Genomic DNA, 23,603 nt, shown 5'->3' with positions numbered 1-23,603 from the left:
TGTGGGTCCATTATTTGTTCCCTCGTGTGCAACATCACAAGATTTAATTTTTTTGACAGCTTGGGGAGCCTGTTTGTAATCAGGCCCAGCAGTGGTTCTTCTCTACTCATGAGCAGTGTACAGTGGGATGCACAAGTATTGCTCGGCAATTTGTCCATGACTATTTTTGTTAATTTTTCCTTTGCATCCTACGTGATTTTAAGCAACCTCTGGTGTCGAAGTTTTCAGCTGCTTGTTTTGAGTTTGTTTTTCAATTTTTTAAGCTCTCATTGGCTAAAATAAAGAGAAAGAATAGAGTGACGGACAATTTTCTTGCTAATACTTATACATCCCGCTGTACAAGTCAATACTTACCCCTTTCTTTCGAGAGCCCTGTGTCCCACAAAACCATCTCTTCCCTTGTGTTGAAATTCTCATAACTTTTGAATATTTTTCTCTCAGTGAGCTGAAACTGGCAGGACAGTTATAAAATATTTTAAATGCCAACCTTGAACACATTTTTTTGTTAATTAGTCAGTAGTAGGATATGTTTTTGGGACGATTTCATGCTTTGTATTTTTACAAATAAGTTAATTATATTAAAAAGTAGTCTTATAAATTAAAAAAAAACTTGAACCTTTTGTGTACAAAAAGACCTGATCGTCGTCATTATTTTATGTATCTATAAATAACTTTTAATATTTTCTTTTAATTCTGTATTATATCTTATTCTGGTTATTGCCTTCTATAATTGGTCACATGTTTTCTTACGTTTATTTCATAATGAAATGACTGTAGATCATTCTTGTCACTGATATGAGATCGTTATTTGTTTGTGAACGGTTTCACTATCTAAGCTTAAGATATTTAGTAATCGCTTACTGATAGGCTGCATGTTGAATGAAGGCAAGGTACTAATGCTAAACTAAGGCATAAATAATGTAGACAATGTAAAATTACTTGTAAATGTTCATATATAACCAGAAGCGTCTCGTGAACGCATGCGGTGCATGCTGCGCATGCGTCAATTGTGAGAAAAAGGACATCTTGCTCTGCGACGACATTCATGAGCATTTCTACAATCTAATTTCTACATATAGGAGAAGTATTTATTTTACACGAGAGCGCTGAACTAAGCTTATATTACATTTCTTGGATCTGAAGTGAAATAAAGTAATAATTTTTTCCCCACAATTGATGCAAGCTGTTCTTTTTCCCACAATTGACGCATGCGCAGCATGCACCGCATGCGTTCACGAGACTATAACAATGTCCTGTAGGCTAAGTGTTTCCCACTGAGAACTTTCATTTGCTCATAAGCAAGGTTTAAAGGCCACCAACACCGATTTATATGCAGGGAATTATAAACTATGTCTGAAATGTGATCTATATGCAATATAAAGCTTAGCCAGAGCCAGAGTTATCTAAATGAACTGAGATTAGTCAATACACGTGGAACATATGAATTTTCATGAAGATAGAATAGTTGTTTATATTTTCATAAACTTGCTCGATTATAGAGAAGGTATTTTAGGTCGAAAATGATGCCGATAAACTTTCACATCTTGTAGAGGACATCAAAACAAACAATTTTTTTTAACAAAGTTTCGCTCGTCGAAGCCTCCTTTAGATGTTATGAGTCTTCCCAAAACAATTTGATCATGTGTGTATACAACCAAGCAGCATAGGCTCAAGGTTGCCACTGACATTTTTCTCTGGCGGAAACGAGATTTATGCTGCGTACAGAGGACATAACCTATCAAAGTAAGAGTTGCCTTCAGGATGGTGGACGTCTCAGGGGAACACTTACTCTTCCCCTGATGTAGAAAACATGAAATATGATAAGAAATAAGTGTGTTATTTCATAATTTTTGAAGAGGGGGGTGGGTAGGGCCCGTAAAGCCGATCTGGCGTTGATATTGTTTCAATACATATTACAAGTGTCAAACGGAAACCTTAATAGTCCAATAAAAATTGTAGGGCAGACTGTATACAGCTCAAATATACATGAGGTATCAACTGTTATTTACAAAACAACCTCAAGGCTGCAACACTAATCAAGTGAGCTTGAAAACGCCATTTTTGTTATTTTAAAGATGGCGCCTCCTATACACACTTGCACAAGTGAAGAGGAGTGGTTTCTTGCCCTCTGTCAGCCTAAAACTTACAGAAATATCTCGGCAAATGAAAATTCAATATCTCTGTGCATGCTTACCACACCAGCAAGTTTACTAATGGAAGAGAAAGTTCGAGAATGACATCAGTTCGCAGGCAGATGGGTGGAAAGGCTATCCAGTGACTGCACGTGGACCCCAAAGACATACAGGCACTAACTCAAAGATGAAAATATATGTACATCAGCAATAGGTCTGTGCTAAATTGCACTTGTGCAACCCTACATACAGAAATCTACTTGATAAGAAAGAAATAAGGTTTTTATGTTACTCTCCCTGCCCTAGTAGTATCTCCTTTACCTTTTAGTATTCTGTCTGATGTATTAAACTAATGTCAGTGGCAACACTGTGATATGCACCCTCTATATAATACTAAAATGAATTCTTTTCCCCTATTTCAGAGATCCAGGGTATCCCCAAAGTACATCATGGACAACAGCCTATTGTTGCTCAACCAGGACTCGTGGCCGGACCTACAGGTAGGAAATATTAGTTTTTTCTGTAACTACAAATACATTTAGAACATTTAGACATTTTTGTATACATATATTTTCCAAGAAATTTGGTACCAAAATCTCAATGCTTATCATCTTACGGTGGCCCTAAATGTATAATATTGTAAATATTTTGTCATTATACGTAGCTTTCCGATCCTCTTCGGGTTAGTCGTGATAGTTACGATCAATGGCGTAGCTAGGTATGATCTTATCGGGCTGGGGCCTCTCCCGAAAATGTCACATATTACGTTGCTGTACAATGCAATGAACGTAGTCATTTTAAAGTTAGACTTTAGGGCGGTGAATTCGAAAATAGCATTCCATGTTATTGATACGTTCTTGGTTATGAAAGAAAATTTAATGAACTCTATCTCTTTCTCTCCCTTTTTCTATTTCGGTTATTGTACGTTGCTGTAACTGAATCCGCCAACAGATACAATCTACAGAGTGTCCCAAAATGATTATCGGGGTTTCATAGTCCCTTATATATGGGGTACAACGACAAAGCTTATATGAGAGTAAACAACAACTCAACAAGTGTACATAGTGTACCTTATAAATGTTCAATGTGAGCACCTTTCGCGACACGGTACACTCAAAATCGAATGAAACGCCCCCCCTTACGGTTATGCAACCCGGAATTTTATATCATCTAGTTTCGCCAGGAATATCAGCTCGCGAGAAGCGTAGTGTTTCCAACTCTTGAATCTAGCCACAGATTCACGCGACCGGGTGGAGATCTTGCTTTCCTCTTGATTTGATTTTAACGGACAAGAAGTTTATTTTGAGAATGTCTCTGGTAATAATAACAAGTGTTATTGAGTTTTTTATTATTCTTTTACCACTTCCGAACGAATATGTGAAGATTTTTTTTTTTCATTTTGCAATAACGCTTTCGGCATTTTTCCTTCAGAGTTATTCTTTTTGTTTTTAAATTTTTGGCGACATCTGATTTGGAAAAAGTTCCACGAAGTTTGTTTTAAGTGTAAATGCATCTGGACATACAGTGTAGAGTGGGATTCGAACAACAAATATGAGCTTCCGTCGCGAATCGAACCAGCGCTCCTTTCATTATGTTTTCTTTCCACGTTTATTACAATTTGCTTCCTTCAGCCTACTTCCGATTGTCGTATATTTCAATTCGTATTCCCGTTTTTTTTTCATTTGCATTGTTCGAGCAGTGATAACTTTCTCTCTTAATCTGGTTATTCGAATACTTTTATACTTAATTTTTTTTCCTTTTCTCGATTTTCCCTTCGCACTCATTACAGATTTTGGTATCGCGCTTTTCCATATTTTCAGTAATTTAATTCTTTGACTATTTTTAATTTGCCCTTAGTCCGAATCAAGAAAATATGTTGGGAAATGTTTCCCGTGTAAATCTTATTGTATGGTGGTGTAAAATTGATGCCAGCTTTTTCTTGCGATAAGGGTTTTGAAAGTGCAAGGGTCTCATTTATTAACCATGCTGGGAAGGGGAGGGGGCGGAGGGGTGCCAGAAACCTTCCAGTCGGAATATGCCTGAAACGAAAAGTATAGATCGACCAAAACGAAAAAAATCCTTGAGACGAAAAGTACCCGCGCAGATCTCCCTTCTTCCCTTCAGTTCGGGCCATAAGGAAGCATGGTCCACTCTCCCCCGCCCCTCCTCGCGGGAGTACGGTGCACAGGAGTCGTGGGTCTGCGCAGGTTGTTTTGCTTGTGGTTCCACTCTTCCATCAGCAGGTGCGTGCTGAGAAGGCTATTCTATCTGCGAGTGAGGGGGAGGGGGTGACGAGCAACACTGCCACAGCGAGTCGCTGTAAATGATTTCATTGTCTGTGCTGGGTGAAACCGGTTCTTGGTGCTCCTACACTTTTCCGATACATTTCTGCCAGCCTTTCTAGCGAAGCGAGGTCATATGTTCCAGATTCGAACTCTGGTCAGGCATGAATGTATCACTGAGTTTGTCCCGCCACAATTTTATAAATTGATAATTCATCCGTATTATCGCGATTAACTCAAGAGGCAGAAGAGTGATGTAAAATAACCGAAATAGAAATTGATGCATTTGTGCCTGGTGCTAGTGTAACGACGAAGTTAACTCTTTATAAATGATGCAATAGGTAGCCCTTGCGCTCAAATACACTTATACCTTGCCACAAAAAAAATCTAACTTATCGCTGATCTCTTACTACATTTGGAATACAGCCAAGAGCGATGTAAAGCAATGCAATTACATTGTGAATGTTTCACATCCTATAGTCTTTCTTTTTCTCGTAGCGGGGGCGGGGGTTCATTCATTACAAATATCTAGGAATGGATTTAGCAGCAATCCGTGATATATTTAAATATCATAACATGCTGCGTAGCCAGGGTTCTTGGGTCCTAGCCTCTGATAATGAGTTTTTCTTTTTCGTTGTTTCTTCAATCTTCATCAATTTCCATGAAGCATCATTCATCCTCTGTCGCCATTGGCTATATGTAAAAATTGACATAAAATTAGTAAATTTTGAAAAGAAAACACAAGGATCTGCTTTTCTCATAGCTCGCCAAACATGCACATTTCTGTATTTTATGCTTTCAGCGCTATCATTATTCTTGGCAGGCAATGGAATTGAAGCAACTCTCACAACTAACGTAAACTACATATCACTCAGGCATGACAATTCTCGCGGGCAAAGTGGATTTCTTTGGCACATGGTAGCGCAATAACTATCTTCTGGCCTAGATTTAAATCCGTACTTTTTATTCCAGTTGAGTGATTGACTCACAATTTTGCCATTGAAGGTTTGGGTTGTATTTGGGTTATACGTATTGTGTTTTTGGTGCGCTAGAAAAAAGCAATCCCAAAGGTTCGCACTGAACAGAAAATTGTGTGCTTTTCCTCTCTCTCTCTCTCTTCCAACTCCGTCCCTCTCTCTCACCCCAAGTCCCCACTATTTAGGTAAACTGTTGTTAGAAACATATTTTCCGAAGAATATCCACATTGAAAATAATATTCCCCAATTGTTTTGATAGGGCATTTCTATTGCTCCGAACGAATTATCTCCGTAAGAGGACTAGGGCCTCCCCTATGGCGCAATCGTAGAGTCGTCACCTTTAATCAAGGGGTCCCGGGTTCGATACCCGGTGGAGGAACATAGTGGTTCGGAACCCACTATAAACTGTAGGTCCAGTCCCAATTAGTCTTTCTGTGCATAAAGTGGACTTAAAAAAACAACAATTCAATTCAATTCAATTGAATTATCTTATCAATATTTTTAAATCTGCATGCACCGGCTTAATTTAATAGATTATACATTTATATTCATTGCGGGCAGAAATGTGCGAGAAAACAATGCATTTTTTTCAGGGAATGCATGAGTCAATAATAATGTATATTTTACGGTATATACTCCTTATTTCCTAAAGCAAGCGTGAGTTTCTTTGCACACACCACGCAGGCCCTGCTTGACGTAAATCTCAGATGCAGTAACTTCACGGTTGCCTTTTGCCACCACGCTTTGGCTTTAATTCGAGCCCCGGTGGGTGCTTCGTTCGAGATCCTGCAGCAGTTTTACTCGTATCTATGCCTTGAGCATGCCACTTGCAACGGAACCAATAAAATGAAACTTTCTGCACCGGAATGGGCGTGAAACTCTACATGCACCAATGATAAGGTGTTTTCAAGAGGCATGTGCCACGTGCAGCATGTCCCTTCGGTCCGAATGTTCCTTTACGATATCATTTCATCATGCCTTACTTTCGGAATTTACAAGAGAGAAGATAGTCCGCATGTTCTTGTGCGGCGGATCTGCTGCACTACAGATTGCTACGACCCTTGGTGTGGACGATTCATGCGTCAGGCGTTGGATTCGGTGTTTCGAGGAAGGTGACCAAGGAATGAAGTGAAGACCCAACAAAGGCCGGCCGTGGAAGGCAACCAGGGAAAAAGATGCAGGCATTATTGAGATGAGCGAGGGCAATCCCTTCATGGCTACAACGAAGATTCGCCAAGAGTTGAAACTGGAGTGCCATGCTGCAACAGTTCGGCACCGTCGAGCGGCAAAGAATGAAGCAATGACGCATTTCCATCACGAAGCACGGATCAGTTTTCTTTACAATATTTACCAGCTCCTCAAGAATTTTGGCAGAACGTAATTTTGAGCGACAAAAAAGTATTTTCGTCTGACGAAAATGGTCAGGTTTATGTTTGGAGGCGCAACAAAACTCGCTACGGCCCCGAGAACATTTCTACCCATGCTAGGAGTGGCAGGATATCCGTGGCGGTGTGGGGATGGATCAGTTCGTCTGGAGTAGGTGGATTGGTGGAAGTGTCCTCGAGAATGAATTCGCAGGAATACATCGCAGTGCTGGAAAACCACACGCTTCCCAGCGTGCGAGAGAGACACCTTGAAGATGAGATTTCGCACGTGACTTTCGATCAAGACAACAGCAGCGTCCATACATCGAAAGCGAACACCACCTGGTTTAATCAGCACCCAGGAATTTCAAGAGTAGATTGGCCTGCGAAGTCTCCCAATCGAAAACATTTTCACGTGTTTGATGTTTGGGAGAGTTTAAGGAGAAGACCAAACATCTGCTCGTGGAATCCTTGCCTCGTCGACTAGATGCAGTGCTTGAATCCAACGGCGGGTGGACACAGTATTGAAACCCCGCACGGTTTAACCGATGTTCTTTGCTACATCCCAGAACAAAACTAATTACACACATCTCCATATGCAACTTATGTTTCCAATTCTTTTTTATTGATACCTTGGTGCTCATGGTTACTTTTTCACACACCTGCACCATTATATTATATTCTATAATATTAATATTCACATTATTGACAGATATGATTCACATAAAATTCAAATGCGCAGCACACATGCACCCATCCCTAACACTTAACTATTAGTTACATTACACCTATCACGTTGTCACAGTTCTAAATCAGTGGTGCCCAGGGGGAGGGGCATTATGGCACAGACTGTGATGGAAATTTGACTGAGTAAACAGGGAACAAGTTTAATTACGTTATCAATTAGCCATTGCTGTTATACAAATAGTAATTTGTAGATTGTCAGGGGAATTGTTACGGGTAATAAGTAATATTGGTGGGGGGGGGGGGGCGATATCCAACTCTTACATATTAGGCCTTAGATTGATAGGGAAATTATGGTGGGTGATTAATGAAGTTAGTGGGATTTTCAGGTAGCTGGATTGATAATTATTTTGGGGGCAGGGAATCCCAACTCTTGTGTATTACTATTACGTCTTAGATTGCTTTTTTGGAGGGAGCAATATCAACAGGAAGTCTAAAATTGGTTTGGAAATTTGGTTGGGAAGATTGAGTATTAAATTTGAGGTGGAGGAGAGGTGAATAAAGTTTTGATAAAGTGTTATGTCTTAGATTGTGAAGGGACTCGAACCCGGAACATTCGGTGTCTGGATCGTTAGTCCATCACTAACTGCGCTTGGCCGCAGAGAAGGTTCTCTTTGGTGGCCAAGCGCGTTAAATGGTCCACTTCCGATACCACGAAATTTCCGCGTTCGAGTCACGGCTTCAGTATTGGTATCATGGTGTCAATTTAATCTAATCGTCACTCATCCTCATTAGCCGAAAGTGGCAGAAGAGCGACTTAAAATAACAAAGAGGTACAAAAACAACTTTAACTCTCTAGTAATTTCTGATCAATAGATGCGTATTAGCTTTGATTGTTGACTCTTTAATGATAAGCTTACGATTATTATTGTTAATATGGATTGCCATCCACCAACAGAAGGACGGACCAATCGATCATTTAATTCATGACGTTTTTTTGGTATTTGTTGTCCCTTCGGATCAGCTTCGAAACATAAGGAAATGATTAGATGTCTGTCTGAAGTTAGTGACAATGGTTCTTTGATTTTCCGTCGCTCTTTCAGCCGGCGCGGGAACCACCTTTATGGCAGTGATCCTCTGTTGCCGCGTTTACCTACGAAGGAACTCGTGGCCAAACAACGAATTAGGTCTACCGCTTGGGCAAGAAGCGGCAACTTCACAAAGCCCTCTTCTCCGAAGCAGCCAGCCGGGAAACAGAATTTTGTCAAAATAACCCTTCTGCTCTGTGAATGAACACCGGTTCTAACAGCGTTTCTATACTTAATTGGACATTATCCATTGTTTTTCTTTTTGATTGACTATATATTCTATCTATATATTTCGAGACATATCAAGAGATCACCTCTTCTCTCATCTTCAGGCGATCAATTTTTGCTATGTCTGTAGTGTGATTGGAACAATGACAGTCTGTGATTTTTTCCAAATCCGGTCCGCTAAGCAACCAGTCTTAGATGCCCATTCGAAATCGACAGCTATAGAGCAAAATATGTTTGAAGTGAAAAGTCTTATTGAATGAAACATAGCTCGACTCACCCTCACATTTGAATTTTTTTTAGATAACTTGCTTGCACTTCGTATAGAAAGCACCACGAGACTGAAAATTCACACTATTTGTCATGGCAAATAGACCTTATTCCAGCTTCGCTGAAAGTTCGATGTAGTTGTCAGTCATTAAGTTCAACGCTCTCTGCGCGTGTGTTGTGATGGGTTACCGTGTTCCAATTTTGTTTTAATTCCATTTCATGCTCAAAAAGGCTACCCGAAGTTGGACCTACAGTTGAAAGTGGGATCCGAACCACTAGGCAGTTGTGTCTCCACCAGGAATCGAACCTGGGATTCCGTGATTATAGGGGGTTAACGCGTTCATGGCTTTACAGTTTCGTGAATTCAAGGAAGCCAAGGTGAGAAAAATGTAAAGAACTATCTTCTACACGGAGCTAACTGTGTGTATGTATGTAAAACTTTCTAGCACATCCATTTTCCTACCTTCATTTTATCATCATTACGTTGAATTTTGCACCAGTGATTTTTCACTACGTTCTAGGTCACGTCACTTTGAGTCGTAAAGTATTGTCTGTAATTCAGTTTTAGTATAGTTTGTAGCCTCTCACCCAAAAATTTTTAAGGTGGGAGAAGGGAGGGGGGAAAATAGTGCGAGTTCAATTGAGAATACGAAAATAGAGCGGAATGATTATATTGCTACAATATCTTCAGGAAAGTAAAGCGTAAAATTGAATTCTGCCTCTGAGTGAGTCCATGATATTGTTTATGTTTGAAGGTAATATATTAAACATGACTATCAGCATAACCGGACGCATATAATGAGATGATTTATTAGTGTTACCAGACTAAAGGTGTGGAGTGCGGCCTGTTGCCTCGTTCATTACGGAATTCCACATGTAAAAATTGATCAGCTCTTATTGCGAGTAACCATTATAGGCTTAGACCAAATTCTGGCGTTTATATTTCAATTCACTTCCTCAACAAATCCTTTCTCGATTGACTAGATTTTAAGCGGAGCGTCATTCAGTTGTTTGTGAGTGTTCTTTTTGCAGAAGCAACAGCAGCTCGCTCGCACACACAGTGCCCCGCCCACTCGACGAGACGCGTGGTCTGTGCAGTGCAGAACAATGACAGTGTTGCCTCTCTATTCGATCTTTGTATTCTCTTTTGCCTGCCACTACACACACATTTCAGACAATTCTTCCCATACAACAAATGGAAAAGCAATCAGGCAACTGTTAAATGGCTCTTTTCTAGATTTTCTATTAACACTTTCCACGGCCAAGATATGTTAACTTGGTTCTGTTTCGTATTTCCACAATTTAGCTTCTTGCAGTAGGGCTTTATATTGCAAGCTAAAAAAAACAACGTAGGCAGGTATTTTAACATTTTAATTTTCATCCGTTTCATGATTGTGTGAAAGAATATGGTGGAAAAATACACTACTTGAGACAATATCACTAATAATAATTGGCCGCCGCTGTGCCCGAGCGTGGTAATCCGTCGGCTTTTGATCTCGCTGCCGAAATTCCCGGGTTCGACTCCCGGCCTGGGTATGATTGTTTATGAGTGTTCCTTCATGAATTTTATCATACACTAATCCTCATCGTTGCGACTAGCCAAAAGTAAAGTAAAAAAAGAGATAGATATTAGTAATAATAAAAATATGAATCTAGCTCCCCATGGTTCCTTTATGACTGTCCTTTTACCTAAAGGGTAAAATTAGCACCAGGAGAAACCCATCGATAAAACTATCTGGCTCTACCATTCGAAGAGCAGAACATTTTGAATATCTTGGGGTAACCATAAGTGAGGGATTAAAATTCGATAGACACATACAAAAAATAACTACCAAAGCCGAAATCACAATGCAAAAACTCACCAGGTTGACATCATACCAAGTTAATCTAAATTCCAGCATAATGGAAGCATATACCAAGTCAATTTATGAAGCAATAGCCACATATGCGTCATCCACATGGATGGAGGGGTTGACACTGAAAAAGAACATCAGAATGCTCAGGTCCTCTCAACGTAGGATTCTTCTGCGAGTAACGGGGGCCTTCGGAACAGTCTCTACGGAGGCATTGCTTGCCCTTACGGGATACCTTCCGCTGGATCTAGAGGTCCGCTGGAGGGCGGCCAAATATTGGTTTAGGAAGGGAGACGAGGAAAACCTTACTAAATGTGTTGGAATTTTCTTGCCTACTCTACGGGAGATAAGAGAAAGATTCATGGATGCCTGGCAAGGGGAATGGGACGTTGCCCGGAATGGAAGAAGGACGTTCGGCTTCTTCCCAAATCTACGTCAAAACAAACTGATATCTGCTCATGCCACAAAGGGCTTAATGCACTTCCTGACAGGCCATGGCCCTTACGGAGAGCATCTACACCGGATAGGCAGCAGAACTTCTAAAAAATGCATTGCCTGCGAAGCTCCGGAAGATACCCCAGAGCACAAGGTCTTCTTCTGCCTAGGATCAGGTGAGAACATTAAAAACATGAGGAGGGAACTTCCAACATATGATATAACAATCCTGCTATCTAAGCAACAGATAGGAAGATTCAAGGCACTCGCAGACGCCGTGTCTTTGGAGGAGCTGGGAAGATTCGAGAAACAGCAAAGGCGACCACCCCAGCCAATACACATACCACAGACCCAATCTGCCATGGAAACCAGGAGAGGAACTGCTGGAAGGCCCCTTACTTCTCGTGCTTTGCCTCCTACTCCTGTAGAGGAGGAAGGTGAGGAGGAGGAGGAAGCACCCACCAATGTTTCCAGACGAAGGCACTGTGTGGTTTCCACTGGACGAAGGGGAGGCCTCAGAGCGGAGAAGAATTCGCCCCGTCCGATTACCAGGAGTAAGACATAAGGATTAAATGGAAAGAGAAATGGCTTCAAAACAAACTCACAACACCTAGCTGGCACACCAGCTACCATTCAAACGTCGGTACTCCGGCGTTATTCTCTAAACTACATATCATACAATCCAGTTATAAATTATAATCCATAAATCTCATTCAAAATTACATTCATTAATATTTCAAATACTTTTACCTTTTGTATTGTACTAACTCTATTTTATCAATCAATAATTCATATCTACTATGTTGCTTTCTGCTGAAGTGTATTCATTTCAGCAAACAGATATACAAGGCAGCAGGTAACTTTCTTCCACACACACAATACTACACACATTTTACAATTCCAAATGGGAACTGACCACGCATAATCGCATCAAACTATCTTCAAAATATGGGAGCTGGAGACCGACAGCGGAACACCTAGCCTCTGAGGTGAAGCATACCCATCCAACTGAATTAATATAACTCAAATCAATGGTCTTAAACCACATGCTGATCTACTGTCGCTCTCTGGCTCCCTATGCACTATTTGTAGCAAGAAAATTGTAATATGCAGGGCGCGTGAGCTCTCAACACTATAGATTTCGGATCCCGAAATCCGGTATATGTTAAACAATGCATACAAACACACAAGACTTATATCGTATTTTAAACATATTCCAGCGAAGGTTCATGTAAAAAATGAAATGTATAGATGTATTAACATTGTACTGTACTAATACCAATGTAATTATACTCAATTATATTTGTTATATATTATGTTATTTAATATTATTGTAATTGTCAAATTTTTATTTCCAGATTTATGTAAAATGCAAATTTCAAATAAAGTAATGGAGCGTAACAATAACGGGGGAACCGTAAAACGAGCAACTGCCGTCCCAGTTTTTTTTCACAGAGGCACTGGGACATGCGCATACCCTCGAATGTATGCGGGTGGAGGTTAGGATACATTCGGGGGTTCCCCCCCTTATTGTCCTTTTATCAATTCCATCGAGTCATCGTTCATCCTCATTGTTGCGATTATACAATAAATGGTAGAGAAGCTGCGAAAAATAAGATGTAAAATAATAACAGAATTTTCTCCACAGAAGGAAAAATAAATGCTCCAGAAAACATGCAATACAGGAAAAGAGTGTCCTGTAATGTGAGTCTGTAAACCAAATGTAAATCACGAATGAAGAAGTTACGTGAAGGTTTCGTCTTCTACGAAGCAATACAGGCTTGGATGGCGTAGTGGTAGCGTCGACGCCTTGTAAGCAAGGGGTCCCGGTGGAGGCACAAAGTGGTTCGGATCCCACTTTAAACTGTAGGTCCAGTCCCGATTAGTCATACTGTTCATTGTGGACTTAAAACACCAAATCAACAGCCAACCAACCAATACGGGGTTGGAAACACTACGGTTATAGGTTTGGAAACACTGCTCCTCTCGGGAACTACTCTACCAGGCGAAACTAGACGATATAAAATACCGGGTTGCATAACCGTAAGGGAGGCGTTTCTTTCGAATTCCTCTGTACACATCCATCCGATAGTCCATTGCTTCTTGACGCCTTCGTTCGACACACTTGGACGCCCAGAACACTTCCCTTTGCAGACACATCCAGTTTAAACCATCGACGAATGTTGTTATCGGACGAAGGATGACTTCCAAATTGCCGTCGAAAAGCTCGCTGAACGGAACTATCAGAACCACACCTTGCAAATTCAATGACACAAAAGGATTTCTGCACGGGCGTCGCCATCTTGTAATACACCTACGCCGCTGTGACTGATGGGAAACCAATGATAGGGTAGCAAACTTCCACAGCCGTTCTTATCGTATTATATAAACGTTCACCTTCGTTTGTTGCAATATACCAATTACTTGAAACCCTGATAATCATTTTGGGACACGCTGTATTGTATCGTATGTCCTATATCGGTATAGAGACAAAGAAGAGAAATGAAAACAGAGAGAAAATCTTTTCATGTGTGTGTGTGTGTGTGTGTGTGTTTATGAAAGAGAGAGAGAGAAAGAATACAATAAAACATTGCTTCCCAAAGCGTTGCAAGTGTTAGATAGGCCTACATTCTGACTTGGACGCCGCAGAAAAAATTGAAACACTACGGGTGCCGTGAAAAGAAAAAGATTGCGAACCCCTGGAATAGAAATAGAAACGTGAGATAGACAGAAAGAGGAAAAAGAAGGAGCAACAGTGAGTGAGTGACAAAAATATAATAATAATAGAGGCTAGAGGAGGAAGCACGACAAAAAACGAAAATAAATTCTTAAAAACTGAAAAAATAAGAAGTGACGAAAGTGATGTACGAGGGGGGGCTGGAAAGTTCATGAAATCACCCAGAAGAAATACAGCTGGAACAACCATTTTAATAAATTTTTCAACGTATTCCCCCCGAAGCTCAATACACATTTTACAACGATGCTTCAACATTTGTAACCCTTTCAAATAGAAGGTTTTATCCTGCCATGCAAAACAGCCCTCCACCTCCTCAACCAGTGCCTCTTCGGACGGAAAATGTGTGCCCTTGAGATGTTTTTTGAGGTCTGGAAAGAGGTGATAGTCGGACGGGGCCAGGTCAGGGGAATAGGGTGGGTGGGGTACACAGGTAAAGCCCAGATCCGCCAGCAATTGCGTGGTTTGATGGCCCCTTGTACGGGGCGCATTGTCCTGGAGAAATTGCACACCACGGCTCACTTTTCCCCGACGTTTTTCCTTCAGAGCCGCCGTCAATTCAATCAAATATTTGGAATAAACAGCAGCATTGATGGTTTCACCCTGTTTAGGATACTTTATGAGCATGACACCGTCCCTATCCCAAAATACCGATGCCATAACCTTCCCCGCTGACCTTTGACTTCGGAACTTTTTCGGTCGAGGAGACCCACTGTGGCGCCACTCCATGGATTGCTGTTTACGTTTAGTCTGTGGGTCATAATGGTGAATCCATGTTTCATCTTCAGTCACCAGACAGCGCAAAAAATCATCAGGGTGTTGAAATTTGCGCACGATCTCCCGTGACATCTGCACCCGTGTTCTCTTCTGGTCAGCATTCAGACATTTTGGGGTCCATTTCGCACTGAGCTTCCGCATGTCCGGATACTCTGATATTTTGACACCCACAAGATCACGCGATATCCTCAGATACGCAGCAATGGTTTTGGTGGATATGCGCCTATCCTCCGTGATCATGTAGTGTACTTTGTCAATGTTTTCCGTGGTCACTGCACTTGCAGGCCTGCCAGAGCGGGGTTCATCTTCAGTTTCACCAGTTTTAAAACGCCTCACCCATTTGGCTACTGTTGTATATACTGGGGTATGTTCCAACAAAGTCTCATGCAAAGTTTTATGGATATCCATAGGGAGATTTGTCTTGCAACACGAAAAATTTGATGACACTGCGAAGCTCATTCTTCTCAAATTTCCTTAGGTCATCCGCCATCTCTTCTTACTGAACGTGAAACAAAAAAAAATAGAAAAAAATAACAATGACAAAAGGATCATATGCAGGATAAGAGGTGTACAATATATGCTCTTTCTAATGGCTACAACGATTTGTTTCAGCCCCCCTCGTAATTATAAGATAGAAGGAAAGAATAACAAATAAGAAACATAAGTAATTTGCCCTTTGTACAGGAGGGGCAAGTGATTCCCTTTGGGAGGCTGTTTGTTACTTAATATATTACCTATTCTTCATAAAGAATAACCGCGTAGTCTCAAAAGCATATTTTCTTGCTTATCTTCAGTATCTGCAGGCTGGTCCACGTCAGCTCCTTATGCAGAATCGACCATAGGGTGTCCACCAGGACTCGAAGCTCTTCTTCCTCTGAACAAAGTCTTGGTGTCTGAGCAGTTCGTTGGCTGGGGAACAGGTAGGTTTACTTACACGCCCTCTTGAAACTATGCATCATTGCAAAAAGTTTTGGGTACCAAAAAAATTAAAACAAAAATTGAGCCATTCCATGTGAAAGTAGACAACCAAGGTTAATTTTATTTGAATTCAAAGTATCACTTATTACGCAAGAAATTAAAGGGTAAACTATGCAGAATTTGGAATTATTGATACAAATATCAGTTTTATGACTTATAAATAACATTGTTTCAAACCTATAACTTTTTATACTAGAAGTATGTGTGGTGTCTCCACTTAATTTAGTTTCATTATGATACAGTATTATACCATAAGAAATCTAAATTAATTCTAATTCTGTTCTAGTTGTCTCATTGATTGTTTATATATCTTAAGCTCTGAAGTATCCTACTTCATTTCTGATACAAACCTTAGTTTGAAGAATCTATTTATGACAATATTCATAGCCTTTACATTGTTCCATAATAATGTGCATTATGTCACACCCGTCACAAAACTTGTCACATCCGTCACAGGCAAAAAATGTTTCTAAAGATATTACAACTTTTTTGTAAACTAAAAGCATCTAAATGTCGAGTAAAGTTTGCTTTGTAAAAATACAATAAAATTGTTTCAGTAAACCCATATATTTCACAGTTTTTTTTTCTGAAAGACTGAGGAAGGTCCTTAACTTAAGTCTCATAAGTGTGACACTCGTCAAAATTACAAAAAAAAAAAATATTTTTCTGTAGCTGAAAATTGAGAGTTGCGAGGAATATTCTGAAACTAAATAACTTTCATCAAGGGAAATTGATAGTTACATACTTGAAGGTGCTAAGAAAATAATTTTAAAAATGAATAAATTTGTCTGAATGTCACATCCGTCACAATGGAATTGCTCCAAAACATTTCCACGTTTCCAAACGGTAATTTAGAATATATTTACAGTGTACGTCTACACGTAAACAGTTATGGCCTATACAGGATGAGGCAAAAGTCAGGTTACAAAGGAAAACAAGCAAGTGCATAAAACATACACATGATTGATATTATACTGGTTACAGTTAACACTACACCTCAATATGTGCACCATCTGCTTGAAATTATGCTTCAATTCGACGCCCCCATTTGCGTAAGACGACGGCTAGTGTAGTGGGGGTAATTTGGGAGATGGCGCCTGTGATCCTTTCTTTAAGGTGGGCCAGGCTCTTAGTTTTCTTAGCGCGCACGATGGCCTTTACGTGTCCCTACAAGTGAAAACCCAGGGGAGTTAGGTCTAGCGACCGTGGTGGCCAGTCACTATGTAACCTGACTTTTGCCTCACCCTATAGTCTACATCTATGTGTAGACAATGTGCAGACCATACAATACGCATAGACAATATAATCTATGTGGACAATGTGCAAGGCTATTAACAGGCGTTTTAGAAGTGAAGTAGATTTATCCTGTATTTCAACAGTGATTTATTCACATACCATCAACATTTTCCCCACCAATTTTTTTGCAACAGTCACCTAAATTTTCCATAAAGGGATAATTTATGGCTATTATAGCACTAAATTCGTCTTTACACCCTCTACACCGTAGAAAGTTAACACATAATAATAATAATAATAACCCGTTGCTCGACAGCCCTTGAAGGGCCTTGCCCTATCTCCCGACTGCCAGTCTCCCTCCCACAATCTTGCCTGGAGGTGTGGAGATCTTCAACCGGTTGTGGTGACCTGGGGTCATCACGTCGAACCCTCAGCCGTTATAGGAGATTTCCGAAACAGGATTACGCTACTCACTCACTCGTAGCTCCACAATTTCCTCACGATTGTGGGTTTCCAACAGTCCTATACACAGGCCGAGAACCCAGAGACTGGACCCAAAGCACAGCACAATGCCTTAGATCGCACGGGTGGATAACATGGTCCCTGCATTTTTTAAAAAGAAAATAGGATGTTTTCAAATCAATAGCTGATTCTGCAAGTATTTTGAATGCTTATCACGGAAATGACTCCATTTCTTCCCATGACGTCAGGATTTTTCACAATTTCACAATCAAAAAATTATCATATTCGCCATTCCATTATGCCTATTACAGAACGCAATAAAATAATAAATTTAAGCAAGATAAATTTCGGTTGTTTACACACCAATAGGTGATTCTGGAAGAATTTTGGATGCTGATCACGCACATGACATCGATTTCCCCCTAGATCGTGATTTCTTCAAGTCATTAAGTTCAACCAACCCACCATATTACAACATTAATTTATAGACATTTTCTAAAGGAAATTTTTATGAGGGGTTTCAAAAATTGAACTTACATAATCAAAGTTTGAAGGGACGTAGCTAGATTGATCAGTTCGGGGGGGCCCAAAACTTAAGATTTTTTTTTCTATCAAACCATTAAATACTAACAAACTATTAATATACCATATAGGTCTACATAAGTATATGTACAGTATGTATGTATATATATATATATATATATATATATATATATATATAATCTTGTTGGAAGAGAACATTATTTTTTCCTCTAGCCCCCAAAAATTTACGGATATAGACTCGCAAAATCCACGACCATTATTCGGGAATCTGAACTTATTAACTTAATGGCATATGGACAGTCTTTAAAAATCCATGTATTTTCTCTTATGTTAGATTTTTGAGACACCAAGAACAATGTCATTAGTCCTTACTCCTTAGATTTGTAAATTTGCTCGAAGAAAATTAAGAAGTAGAGAAAACCCTCTTCCGTGGGTTTAGGTATAAAAGGGTGCTGGTATCAGATGTACGTACAAGTATGACAACGGTGCGAAAATGAAATGTTTGTGTAATGAGTTCAAAATAGGAATCCCATGTATATTGTTTATACTAGAATCTAATCCGACGGTCTTTATTGCAAGGCGACACCCTTAACCACTATTCTATGGAACATGCACGAGTCTTTTGTGGCGTCGTACTGTACACATTGGAGAATGATGACGATATATATGAAATTTTATGCACACATCTAGTTTCTTAAAAGTAATCTTCTTTGCGCGTGCAAAACTGAATATATGGTGGCAATAGAAACAACAAAATTCCCGTGCGCTCAAATTATTGCGCTCTAGTCTTTCAAGGTTCGATCCCTGGTAGAAACTCCAAAATTTCTGTGATGGCCTAACATCGTGAGGACAATTGAGAAGCTACTTGAAATCAATATGTAAGCGAATTCCACTCTCAAAACTAGATGGGACTCGATGTGATGACCACGCGTCACCGAATGGAAAAACACTTTGGAGGCTTTGTCCTTCAAAATTAATTTTACTGAATAACTGTACTTTTCTTTAGAGGACCTAAACATGGCTTTTTTGCACAGTACAATGTTGTTTTCTTTCACCCTACTTTTATAGTTTTTTCATTCAAAGGATTCCACTCCCGAAGCATGAGCATGACGCACTACGAAACCAGAGGTCCAAGGTTCGGACCTTGGACAGGTGTGGTTGCATCATGTCTCGCATCGCTATTCCTTCGGATCATCATTCAATCTCATCATCATTCAATAACCCAAGAGGTAGAAAAGCGGCGTAAAATAACGGAATAGAAATTATTGATTGACTTGGTTCATTTTACTTCACTTTTCTGACACTTTTTGGCTAATCGTGAAGATTAACTTGATGAAAGGACCATCACAAAGAAGACACATTCTCAGGCCGGGATTCGAACATGGGACATTCTGCTTCGTAGCGTAAACTGCTAGCCACTCCACCACGGAGTTGTAGGCCCAAATAGAAATGAAAATTAGAAAATTCAGTCTTGAATTTGCAGGAACAGAGTTCACCAGCAAGGGCAAAAGATTTTCGCTCCCACTAGGATAGACAAATAACAGAAAATGCTTGATAAGTAATTTGGTTCTCCATATTTCATGATATTATTATGGAAGTAACTATTATTCGCTATATAACTTCGGATTAATTTTATTTGTATGTGTAGTAAACTTTCCCGCTTAAGCAGCAGCCACAGCGTCTGCATTTGCGGGTGGAGGCCAGGTTTGTTAAACGTCCAGGAATATTAAATAAATTCAATTCCCATCCAGGAGAGAAAATCAGCAAGCATAAATGGGTTCTGGACCGTAAGGAACATCTTCATCTGTAACGTTTTCAATTCGGTCCATGCATTTTTTCCAGATGAATTTAATTTCGGTCAAGGAACCTTTTCCTGAAGAATTTAAATACTGTCGACGAACTTTTTTTTCCGGATCAGTTTAAATAGGGTCAAAGTTCCGTATTGAAATGAAACAATTCGCAACTTGGTACGAATTTAGATTGTGCGAGAGAAATGGTTCCGGTCCTATAACGGAATCCTATAGAACAAATTAGGATGTATGCGTTCCCTAATCTTTAACAATCCCAGGGATGTTAATGGTCCAGGTATTGTAAATACATTCATTTCACATCCGGGAGAGAAAATCAGCAAGTGTAAATAGGTTCTAGGCCTCAATTCGGTCCAGGAACCTTTTTTCCATATGAATTTAAATACGGTGCAGGAACCTTGTTTTGCGGACGAATTTAAGCACTGTCCAAGAACCTTTTTTCCAGGATCAATTTAAATTCGGTGCATGAATATTTTCCTGATCAATTTAAATACGGTCCAGGAACCTTTTTTTAATGGAACAATACACTACTAGGACCGAATTTAAATTGTGCGAGAAGAAAGGTTCCGGTCCTGCAACGGAACACAATAAAACCCATAGAAGTTATGGGTAGACGGACCTTTGACAACCCTGGTGAAGGCTAAATGAAGAAAAATCACAAAATATGCAGAATTTTGAAACGTATTATTTCTAGAGCATGCACACTGCTATAAAATGTTGACCACATACCTCGTTTCCTTCCTTAATTGAAATGTGACTTATTCTTCATCATATGTGAGATCAACCGCCCTGGGAGTCAAACCCGGTCTCCTGTGTGGTAGTCGGACACCAATTTAGAAAGTCAATGTGTTGGACATTTGGTCGATCAGTCGATCCTACTTCAACTTTTTCGAGAGGAAAACAAACTGGCAGCTTCACACTCGAAATTTCACTTCGCCTACCCCCGTGGCAGAGTGGTTAGCACATCGTGCTACGATGCCAGGTGTGCCGGGTTCGAATTCCGGACTGAGCATGGGTGCTTGTTGTGTCTATTGATTAATTTAATCATATCATCACTCATCTCCATCTTCGCAATTAGCCAAATGTGGCAGAAGAGCAAAGTAAAATTAACCAAATCGATCGAAATTTCACTCGCAATGCATGAAAATGAGATCTCAAGCACTCCGTGATCTTACCGGAATCTCACGTTTACAGAAGCTAACTATGAAACCACTTCTTGGATCAAACTGTTCTTCGAACTAACTGACAGTCATCAATTGTCGACCAATCAACACAGTAGGGCAAAAAGAAGCAGATGTTTCTTGAAAATGAATGGAAAGTTACCAAGGAAGGATATAAAGTTGGTACATTACAAAGGCTTATTATGGCATTTCCCTTCATTGCAGGTTATGAGCACAAGGGTTAAGTGTGGGAACCTGAAGGAACCGCGACATCTTTGTCATTCATCTCCCGCTAGAAAAGGGACAAACAGTAGAATTTTGTCTCTTACAATTTGAAAAGCCTATGTCCATGGTGAACCATAAAGTAATTAACCCAGAAAGTCCTAGCTACCTGCAGTGCGTTTCGGCGCGGCCGATAACCAGAGCCAGATGAAGAGAAGATTTTGTGGGAAGGGGTGATCTGACTTAGGCCCCCTGGTGTGCATGAAGGGAAAGTGTGTTTTCAGAAGGTCCCCAACTTCCTAGAAAGGGACGGCCCATTTAAATCACTGCATTTCCTACCAATGCATCCGTTTGTGTTCAACCAAAGTGTATGTCACCGTAGGATCCGAGCGCTTCGAGTTCTGTCGGTTGCGGGACTTCTTGAGTCTTTTGTCAACATGGTGCCAATCAGAGTTTCTTTCTGCCAAGGTCGTTGCACCTATGAATCGGCTCTTCAGCTTGAGTGGCAAAAGACATGTTGTACGGAGGAAAGTTGCACCGGAAAAATTACCTCCTTAAATACGATGAAACCTGTAAAACATCCACAGATATTTATTCGGGGGTGGTCCCTTTAACAAAACATCAATATTATCAATATTCTTATATATTCTTCGAACGGACTGTGTAAAACATTGCAATACTCCAAAAACTGAACCTGCTCTGCAACACAAGGAAAATGCCTCATTTAGCAATCAATCTGCCTTTGTTAAGTTGGTAAGTTCAGTATGGCATTACATTTTAAATAATGCTGATGGAATAAATCAATAAAGTTTGTTAAATGAAAACGACTCCTTACCACAAGAATATAATTATTCTTTACGGATATCCCCTATAACGGTTGGGGGTTCGACGTGCTGACCCCACGTCACCGCATTACTGGTTAAAGATCTCCACACCTCTAAAATTTTAGGTAGGATTGTGGGAAGGACTGGCAGTCGGGAGATAGACCAAGGCCCTTCCAGGGCTCTCGAACCACGGGTTATTATACGTATATTTATAGATGCTTAAATATATGTGCAACCTCACATGTCTTTCCAGCGACTTATTTCAAGAGTTTGTTATTGTACTTGACTCAACAAAATAAGCTTACTGTGTGAGGCAGATTCATACGAACCAAAAATACCCAAAATTATAACAATAATAATAATAATTTACTTCAAAATTACAAAAATGTATTTACTTGTTCTTGTTTAAATTTTCGATTCTTCGATAAGTTTGTTAAGGAGTTGAGTTGAGTTGAGTTGAGTTGGTGTTTTTAAGTCCACTTTATACACAGTAAGGCTAATCGGGATTGGACCTACAGTTTAAAGTAAGATCCGGACCACTGTGTACCTCCACCCATGTATCGAACCCGGGACCCCTTGATTACAAGGCAACAACGCTATCACTGCGCAATCGGGGAGGCATCGTTGTTAAGGAGGATTCTCAAAATCGGTCTTCCCGATATCGAGAAAAATATGCGACTCGAGAAATCGTACAGTTTGTGAAGATAATTACTTTTAACACGTTGTGTGTTTTAGACTGTTTCAATAGTAGAATAGATATTTGGTGCGAATACCCGGAGATATGAGGCATCCTGCCACCATTATACTTATTTAGCGTGTATTGAGCTCTGATTCGGGACCAATTGTAACTGTTTGTCTATGTGGTTTACCCCTGCACAAGCGGTCGTTCTTCAATGTACTCAAGCTCAAAACATTGTTTGGACGCAACGGCAACACTCAACGCCCAACCCTGCCTGTTGTTGAACTGCGACTGCTAGGGGTGGAAAGACCGCTCCCTCAAAATTTCGAGAAACAACGAAATTCTAGGTTCCTACACTGACATCCACTATAGCTAGAACTAGGAAAACGAGGAAGATATGTGGTTTTGGGTTCTTGCCACTCAAATTAAGAACAGTGTTTCTAACTGAAAGAAAAAATTACTAAAAACACTACTTTGCAGTATTTGTCATGAAAGTAAAATTTTCAGCAAATGTAGAACAGTTTGCCGGGGCCACGTGAATGTTTCGGGGGGCCAGTGCCCCCCCGGGCCCCCCCTAACGACGTCCCTGAAAGTTTGCAATTTTCATACCACTGTTTCTTGTGAAGATAGAACGTGGATTAAATGCTTATTTCATGTGCACTTATAGTTCAAAATTGGAGGATTTGTATTGTAGGAAACTAATATTTTATCACTATCTAAACTGAGCCATCTATTGAGGAAATGATGGAACTACACATTTTATCGTGAAATTAAGGCAGTTTATATATTGCTGTTTTATGAAAAAAAAAAAAAAAAAAAAAAAAAAAAAAAAAAAAAAAAACTAGACGTGATGAGTAAAAATGGATTTAA

General features: G+C 40.0%; 1 protein-coding gene across 2 annotated transcripts in view; it reads left to right on the top strand.

The window, feature by feature from the left end:
- Positions 1-23,603, top strand: part of LOC145981883 (phospholipid scramblase 1-like) — an 87,336-nt gene that overhangs the window by 1,651 nt on the left and 62,082 nt on the right. For both annotated transcript variants that reach the window (XM_083115365.1, XM_083115366.1), the window contains exons 2-3: positions 2,555-2,632; positions 15,616-15,741. In XM_083115365.1, coding sequence (XP_082971491.1) covers positions 2,555-2,632; positions 15,616-15,741 — 204 coding nt within the window. The remainder of the gene's footprint in view (positions 1-2,554; positions 2,633-15,615; positions 15,742-23,603) is intronic.

Source organism: Lepisma saccharinum, chromosome 30, assembly GCF_977018435.1.
Source record: "Lepisma saccharinum chromosome 30, izLepSacc3.1, whole genome shotgun sequence".
Taxonomy (NCBI): Eukaryota; Metazoa; Arthropoda; class Insecta; order Zygentoma; family Lepismatidae; genus Lepisma; species Lepisma saccharinum.
This window is presented reverse-complemented; position numbering and strand designations above follow the sequence as displayed.